The sequence below is a fragment of the Vigna radiata genome, unplaced genomic scaffold (assembly GCF_000741045.1).
Source record: "Vigna radiata var. radiata cultivar VC1973A unplaced genomic scaffold, Vradiata_ver6 scaffold_228, whole genome shotgun sequence".
Taxonomy (NCBI): domain Eukaryota; kingdom Viridiplantae; phylum Streptophyta; class Magnoliopsida; order Fabales; family Fabaceae; genus Vigna; species Vigna radiata.
This window is the reverse complement of record NW_014543255.1, coordinates 137599-147239: the sequence shown is the minus strand read 5'-3', so window position 1 is coordinate 147239 and position 9641 is coordinate 137599. Positions and strand designations below refer to the sequence as shown.

The window sequence follows — 9641 nt, the reverse complement described above, 5'->3', positions numbered from 1 at the left end:
AGAAAGAAAAGAAAAAACTGAAAGTGAGATGTAAAAGTAAAAATAAAATGGAAATCCATATTCTAATTAATTATATTAATTTTTTTTCCGTTTTTTTTCAAACGCCACCGCTTAACATTTTCCCTTATATATTCATCCCACACACCTCACACAATTAGACACAGATTCACATTTTCTGCGTTGAAAACTCGACACTCTCTCCATCTTTCTCCCTTCTCTTACCTTTCCTCTCCAATGGCTGACCCTTCTCCCAAACCCGTTCCTCTGCTGAAGGATGAGCTCGACATCGTGATCCCCACGATCCGAAACCTCGACTTCCTCGAGATGTGGCGGCCATTCTTTGAGCAGTACCACCTCATCATCGTTCAAGATGGTGATCCCAACAAGACCATCAAAGTCCCCGAAGGCTTTGACTACGAGCTCTACAATCGCAACGACATCAACAGGATCTTGGGCCCCAAGGCCAATTGCATCTCCTTCAAGGACTCTGCTTGTCGCTGCTTCGGCTACATGGTCTCCAAGAAGAAGTACATCTACACCATCGACGACGATTGCTTCGTAATTATAACCTACCCATCTCCGGATCTTTTGATTCTTATACTTCTTTGCCTGTGAAAAACGTGAATTTGAGTTAAAGTTATATGCTTGCATGTGGGTTTTCTGATGGGTTGGGAATTCTGCTTCTTGATTTAGTTTTATAGTGGATTTCTTTAAGTTGGTTTTTAATTTCGGACTTGAAAGAATGTGGGTTTGACTTAAAGTTGAAAGCTTGTGGTGGATTTTCTGATGGGTCGGGAATTCTGCTTCCTGAGTTTTTGTGCCTTTTGACTTGGAAAATTGTGGGTTTGGGTATAAGTTGGGGCTTGCATTCGCGTTTTCTGATGGTATGGGGATTCTTTTTTCTGAGATTTAACGTCTTTTTCTTTTGCTGTGGATGTTGTTTCATATTCTTACGATTGATTGATTTCAGTTATTTGGTTTTTTAGTGCGTTCTTAATGAGGGTTTGGTGGGGTTTTGAAACGGGGCTAGATCTAAGTACGGATTTGATCTGTTGACTAAATGGTTGTTGTTTTTCCATTTGTTTTAAGCATTCGTGATTTGTTATTAGTTTGTGTATGTGTGTGCATGTGACATCTACGATCTGTTGTTTGTTAGAGGTTCCTTATTTGGTTGTTCTCTCGTTTGAGACTGGAGTATGTTCGGATCTAGAATGGCTGACTTTTGAGAATTGGTATGATTCTATGAGAACAGTTTACTTGGATTTGGGTGAATGGGATTTCATTTGAATCAATAAGCTCTTTTTACCCGTTTTAATTGCTATAATGTTTCGAGTGTTTTTGGATTGTAATGATGGTTTCGGATGGAAATATTTTAAGTTACGGTTTATTTGGGGCTGGAAATCACTTGAATTTGATCTGAAATTAATTTTCCTTTGAATTAATAATCTTTTTATTTATTTATTTACCCATTTTATTTTATTTTTGATTAATGCAATAGAGTGAATTTATTTGGTCGTTATAACTCCAATTAAATAGTCGGGTTTTTTGTGACATTTTTGTAACTTAAAAGTTGATTTTTAAGCGGATACAACTAGGTCTACAAACTGTTGTCATTAGTTTGTGTTTTTGTTAATGACTCTGAGGCAAAGAATTATGTGAACAAATGTGAAAATATTTCCCTCCTAATATTTTTGAATCATTTCAACCTTAATTCTCCGTTCTTTTTTCTTTTACCTTTTTTGTTGGCATTGGGAGACAAAATGATTGCCATTCAAATTGAGGGTGGATCTTCTTGTCTTATTGTCGTTTCCTTTTTGTATGAATCTGAATTTCAAACAAGGATTGAAACATTGACTCTTGTTTGGTTACTGCTGTCAGTAAAGCCTTTGACTGTCTTTGGTAGAGGAATGTACTATGTTCAATACAACTTGTAGCCATTTTTTTTTTCTGAGTATTTCCTATTTTCATGTGTAGGTTGCTAAGGACCCTTCTGGAAAAAATATCAATGCACTCGAACAGCACATTAAGAATCTGCTAAGTCCAGCCACTCCATTTTTCTTCAACACCCTTTATGATCCTTATAGAGAAGGTGCTGATTTCGTCCGTGGATACCCTTTCAGTCTTCGTGAGGGTGCTCCCACTGCTGTTTCCCACGGTCTCTGGCTCAACATACCTGATTATGATGCTCCAACACAGCTTGTCAAACCCCGAGAGAGGAACACTAGGTACCTGCTATACCATTTTACAGTTCAGTTTTGATACATGGAACAATTTTAAATCATAGGACAATGTACAAATTTCATGTTGTTCATGTATTGCTAGCAAGTTCATACTTAGATGTTGATGGCCTAGCTGAATTAGTGAGTGTACATTTCAGGTATGTTGATGCTGTTCTTACCATTCCTAAAGGAACATTGTTCCCTATGTGTGGTATGAATCTGGCCTTCGATCGTGAGCTGATTGGACCTGCAATGTACTTTGGACTCATGGGAGATGGTCAACCTATCGGACGATACGATGATATGTGGGCTGGTTGGTGTGTTAAGGTATACCAATCACTTGTCCTTTTTTCTGTTATCAATCATGAATCAATGAGACAAAGGTTACTTCATATGTTTATTTTCATGTTGTAAAGGTTGCGAATGTGAGGAAACGATTTGTAACTATATTAAGCAGATTTGTTTGAACTGTTGCATGGAAATGCAGGTTATCTGTGACCATTTGGGGTTGGGAGTGAAGACGGGGCTTCCATACATATGGCACAGCAAAGCAAGCAACCCATTTGTGAATCTGAAAAAGGAGTACAAAGGCATATTCTGGCAAGAAGAGATCATTCCCTTTTTCCAAAGTGCCACCCTCCCAAAAGAGTGCACCTCTGTCCAAAAATGCTACATTGAACTTTCGAAGCAAGTGAAAGAGAAGCTTGGTGCTGTTGATCCCTACTTCAACAAGCTTGCAGATGCCATGGTCACTTGGATTGAAGCTTGGGATGAGCTTAACAACACCTCTGAACAAACTACTTCAAAGCAAGCCAATGGGGCTGCCAAGTGAACCAATCTAATAGCCTTTTAAAGTTGCGGACTTTTCTTTTCATTGGAGTAGTTTCTTCCTTGTCAGTTTTCGCTCATCATCATTTTTTTTATAATGCAAGATTATAGACAAGTTTATTGATATTGATGTCACCATTATTACTATTTATATATTATATTTTTATTATTTTTATTATGGTTTTAGCTGTCACAGAAATTAAGTTCTGCAGTTTTTGTGATTTTCTATGCTTAAGTTTCATGAGTTTTCATCATGCAAGTGCCAGCTTTGTGTACTGCCGACAGATCTCATCTGTGAATTCTGATGCGATCTGTTCATTTTATGATTAAAAATAAGTAGCTTTAAAAGGTTTAGATTATTTTATTTCTAACATATTTGTTTAGCTTATTTTGAACATGGGCTTCATGTTATGTATGGTTCATCTTTTTGAAAAATCAAACACAATCCCCAATTTCGTCGTAAGCACTTTTCTTAAGAAGCTGAAACATTTTTATATTTATCTAATTTCCTATATATGGCTTATCATCCGTTTAAGTTCTGTTGCAAAAAAAGAACTACTTTTTCTTTAGTGCAGAATTTAAGTTTTTTTCTCGAATAAAAGAGAGTCTTTATTTTCAAAGTAAGGTGTTGAAACTTGAAAACTGGCCTTAGTTTTTGGTTTCAAAGTAACGTGTTTTGAGGTTCGAAAACATAAGCGTTTGATATTTATTTTCTATGATATAGACGTAGGTTTCTTCAAATCAAATGTAAATTCTTCTTTAGATGACACCGTCCATGTTAGACGTTAAATATGAAAAATCAGAATTGAAATGTCAAATTTTTCTTTAGACGTCACCGTCCATATTAGACGTTAATAAACTGTGAAAATATTTCAAAAATAGTGTCAAAATGAATTTTTTAACAATTAGACATCAAATTTAAAAGAAATCAACATTAAATTCTTTTGAACCTCAAAAACTCATAATACGAGTCTCACTTTTATTTGCATTCTCCTTTGAATAGATCTAATATTAGATTTCACATGAAGTTTTTTATTTTTCTAATTACCAAATATTCTCCGTATTACTTAAATGTTTCCAAATTTTACTTTAATGTATGATAAAAGTTAATTTCGATTTGAAAATTAAAAAATTAAATTATTAAAACCGGCACGCAAAGTTTAAAATTATAAAATTTAATTGAAATTATTTATTTAACATAGTATAATAATACAATTCTGAAATTCAATATATCTAAAATAGGAAAATGAAAAGAGAATAATTTTAGAAAACGTTACCGTTGAAACAATATGATTAAACTTTATATTGGGGTTGAATTAAATTTTTACCTTCTATTTTAATAGGGTTTACACGTGAAATTGTAATAATTATAAAATTCCATCTGTATATAAAATATTAAAAGGAAAAAATAATATCCATTACTAAAAATAGAAAAATGAGCAGGTGTTTTTGCATGTGTGGGATCCACACGTTTCCAGCTGACTTTGTAACTTTGGTTGTGATGATTTACATTGAATATTAATTTGAAATTGAGGGAATTTTTCACACGTTAATTTGTCGGTGTCGTGTCGGTGTTATCTTCATTTTTGTTTTTCCCTATCTACCAATGAATTCTGCATCATGTGAATGTTTTGAATTCAAATTTGAAGAAAGGTAGAACCACTTTTATAACCACAAATCATAACATTATCTATTGCTAATATCATCGTCATAATAATAAGTTCTACATACATTGATACATAAATAAGAAGAAAAACCTCCTATGTATTCTCCCCTTTTGAAAATACTATCACAGGCCCTATGTCTAAAACTTCGTTTAAACATAACAAAGCTTGATTAAGTTAAAATGATTTATCTCAATTAATCTATTAATTTGGGGTTATACAAATTTTATTTATTGGTTCTTTACTTTTGTAACACTTAGAAGTAATAGAAAAAAAAAACGATACAACAATCGTAAAGTAGACAAATATGTTGTGAAAATAATTCATCTATCTTGTAATAAAAAGTAACAAAAGAAAATAACAACAACAATCACAAAAAAGGAACAAATATTTTTAATGCAAAAAATTATTTTAAGTGATACATAAAAACTCATGGATACAAGTCACTCAATTAAACTATACTAATATCAAATAAGGATACAAGAGAATGAAATATATTGCAAAATCAAATTTGTAGAGTAGAGAAGAAAACCTAAAGTTAAAGTAAATGTGAGAACTCAATTACTCTAATTATAGTTTTTCAATCTATGATCCTAATGATTAAAACTAAGAATAAAGCTTTGCAAACCTATTTTTAAATTTTTAGTATCATTTAATGGTGAACTAAGAAAAAATTATAATTTTACTGAAGTTGCTCTATGATTATGCAAACTAGTTTTTTCGTTACCTTTCTTTTTTCTTTCTCTCATCCATAGGTTGTGAAGTTAATATGCTCTCCTTTAATTTATAAGACCTGTCTCCATTTAGGTTAAGGAACATAAAATGAGCCTAAAAAGTTCTGATTTTTATACACATGGTTGGAAGTAACTATTAATCTCTCTTACAAGCATGTGGAAATAATTATTAGTCCCTCCTACAAATATATATATGGAGTTAACTATTAACCCAATTGGATGATCTCTAGACAAATTTTAAACTTATGCTTTGATAATGTCTTGATAGTGTCATTGTATCAACACCAATTTTATTAGTATAAACTTTATCCAATTATTACAAATTAGCATACAAAGAATCAGATATCAAATTATACCTCACATCAATGTCTTTCCAACTATAATGGAAAGATTGATTCCTACCAAAATGAATAATACTTTGATTGTCTACAAATAATGGATATTTGTTACGTACAAAACTAGACTACTACAAAAATTTTCTTTAACCATAACAACTAGTTGCAGGCTTACATAATGGCAATAAATTATTTCTCTTTTATCATGAAGGTCATGAGTGTGATTATCATGAAAAATATTTATCTCATCTTGTATTGTATTCAATCAATGTTGATTTTCTTAACTTTTCTAAACCTCTTTTAAACATATAAATGTTCTCCATCACTAACCAACATCTCATACTCTAAAAAAGAATACTTGGAAGACAATTTTCTCAGTCTGTTCTTGAGAGGTAATTATGGTAATTCAATTTCATCATCAAGATTATTAACATGGTTCCTCTTAAGAATCATGAATCAAAAGCCTTAATCCATTTCCAACCTATTGATAATTAACATCACCATATTGCTCATCATTTACACCATTAATTTTGGCATTATCCAAATTGATTGATAATAGGAAACATCATATAATCATCGATCAAATTACTATATTTCTTGGGTGTAGTCTTCTCTCCCTTGTTAAAATTATTAATGGTTAGTCTTACATGAACTACCTAACTAAACTTCTTAAAAGCTTCTTTTGAATATATAAGATTATATAACCTATAGCCAAATTCATGTTGGGTACAAACAAAGTCCCATATCAGATAAAATAAGAGATGGACATGAGTTTATATACACATAAGATATCTTCATTGGTAAGAGGCATTTTGTGTGTGTTGAACCTCTCTATAATTCATCCTAACCATAGTCAATTGAAATGCATAGTTTTATCTTTGCATCTAACTTAGATCTTTCAATAAGTATGTTTCAAAAAAGCATAAACCTAGTTCCTTTATTAGTCATGTAATGATAACAATTCTCCAACTCTACACTTTTCAATCCCAAAAAGCATCCTTTTTACCTAAACAAAATGCCTCCATATACACAACATTCACATTATCTTTACCAACTAAAGATCCAATACATTTTCGGTTTTTCTCCCCTTTACCCATAACCAAATTAACTTTAGCGAGCTTAGATTTACCAAAACCAAAATGATTTCCATAACCAAATTAACTTTAGCGAGCTTAGATTTATCAAAACCAAAATGATTTCCATAACCACTATTATCAAGGTAATGTAAGGAGGTCAAATTAAAGTAAATATCTAAAGCATTCTTGACTCATCTAAGTAATAACTATATTCCTATGTTGGTTTGTAAGTAAACATCACCTACACAAAAACACCATCATTACTTATCTTTAATACTTCAAAATCACAAGTGTAAGATATGAATAACTTCCTCTTCGATGTAACATGTAGGGCAACACCACTGTCAATTATCTACATTCTCTGATGTGATACAAGATTAACAAAATCATAGTTAGAAAATAAAAAACAAGATTACTAATTATAGTAGTAGTAACATTATTATCATTATGATCCTTCTCTTTCTACTTTCCTTTCATGTCCTTGTTTTTCTTTCTTTCATAAAATAAAAAAAATTCTTTGGATATGCCCAATTTCATTATAATAATAACACTCCACATTCTTATATCTTGAATTAGACTTTCTCGTACTCTTATCTTAACCATTTTTCATTCCTTTTTCTAATATCTCCTCTTATTTTTTGTAATAAACATTTTAGACTAAGATGAAGAACTATATGTTTTCTTTCTCATCTCTTCATTAATAGCACCAATATTTGTTGTTTTCTAAACAACAATGACATTAGGGATTGAGTTTATAATTAGAATTTGAAATATCTCCCATGACTCAAGTGGAGTATTTAATAATCATAGTTCATCAAAATTGATAACTATTCCTAAAAAGATATCTATGAGCCTTTGAAACCAATTTAATTGACCTAAAATAGAAGCACTTTATCTATACCTCAGATTCATCAAACAATTCAACAAGTAAAACTTGTTGTTTGGTATAGAAACCTACAAAGACTCAATCTTCTCCCACAAAGTTCTAACACATGTTTCATGAAATGAATTATAAACATTGTTTTTTACATATTGTTAAATAAAACTATACATTTATCGATGCTCAAAGTCTTATTCTTTTTCGAATATAAAATACAACTTATGAGTAGCAAAGACTAATCAATACAATTTCTTCATAAACAATAAGACTTTCATCTTGTCATTCTACAAATTATAATTTATACCATTTAAAGCAATTATCTTTGTATTTGTCTCCACCATTTAAGCAAGTAAATATAATCTCAAATAAATTATTTTTGATACCATTGTGATATGGAAAACAGCAACCAAATTGATCAAAGTACATGTTGAAAATAATTATCCTAACCCGCAATAATCAATGAAGAGCAACAACAATAGGAAATAGAAACAACAATCACAAAACTATTTTTGACACGTAAAAGAACATATCAATGTGAAAAGTAAAAATTCATGATGCTGGAAGCCAATAAATCAAACTCTAATAAGATTAAATAAAGATACAAGAATGTGAAATCAAATACACAAATAAATTCTTGCAAGTAGTTAATAAAGTAATAATAGGAAATTAATTTCTCTAACATAACTGAATCTACGCTCCCAACAATAAAAATGTAGAATAGTACATTGTGAATTTTCTGCACAATTTGAGCCTTATCCAATAGTAAATAAAGTCACAATTTTATTAAAGCTATTTGGTGAATGTGCAAACCTTCTATCTTTTTCTCTATCAAAGGATGTGAAACTAATGCTCTAAGATCTATAAGCTCTCTCTGCGTCTGAATTAAGGAAGAAAAAAATAAACACATCTCAATGACTTGAATTTCAATCACAGTTTTCACTGAGTTTCAATTCAAAATACGATTGTAGCAAAAAATGTCCCTTAACTATTTGTAACTAGCCTTGTGATGAAAGCAAGAAACTACATCTACATTCCATTTTCAGCTCATATCCGAACTATAAGAACTATATTATATCAGGTGTCCAATTCATATATTCATTTCTCTATGGCTATTGTTATTTCCTTTCACAAGCAAAGCGTAAAGTTAACCGTACAAATCCAAACTCTCCCAAAAGAATTTCACAGCAGCCATTGCCGAAATCAAACTCAGACTAATCCCTGTAATATTTTTGTTCACGTGTGAAGGACATAACGTTTAATAGATTGGACAAACCTGAATCAAAGATTGCAATGTTTGATAGATTGGATTAACCAACAAACATTTTGCACGAAAAACATTACACCACCATGCTACCACCTTTCAGAAAAAAATTGAAAATTCATGTTTTAAACCCTCAACTTCGGTACCCCTTTACGTTTTTTTTTTTTTTTTTCAAATACTAGGCACTTCAAGATATAGAAAAACAAAGTTAAAAAATCGAACTCAAGAAGTATGAAATGAATCAAAAAGAACAAAGGAAACATTCCAAAAACAACTACAATTTTCAACGATGCCAGGGATCTAATCCGAGTCATCCACGTGACAAGCAGAAATACTAACCACTATACTACAACGTATCAATTGATTGAATATATTCTTCTAATTATTTGTATTCTATGTATATAATAACTTGTTACATAATTAATTAGCCACTACAATCTAGCTATCATAATTATTAATAGCATGGTTAATCTGATACACTGAATTTAGCTGCATTAAACTTGGTCTGGTGTTTTTGTACGAGAGTTAACAAATGAAATTCTAACCATTTCGTTTGGATATATATATATATATATATATATATATATATATATATATATATATATATATATATATATATATATATATATATATATATATATATA

The 9641-nt window shown here is 31.0% G+C and overlaps 1 protein-coding gene across 1 annotated transcript; it reads left to right on the top strand.

Moving 5' to 3' along the window:
* The first annotated feature begins 234 nt into the window (after positions 1–234).
* Positions 235–3225, top strand: LOC106753415 (alpha-1,4-glucan-protein synthase [UDP-forming]). The gene is made up of 4 exons (XM_014635222.2): positions 235–558; positions 1975–2225; positions 2378–2546; positions 2707–3225. Exons 1-4 carry the CDS (start codon positions 235–237, stop codon positions 3049–3051), a joined length of 1089 nt encoding a protein of 362 aa, XP_014490708.1. The 3' UTR covers positions 3052–3225.
* Positions 3226–9641: the final 6416 nt, after the last annotated feature.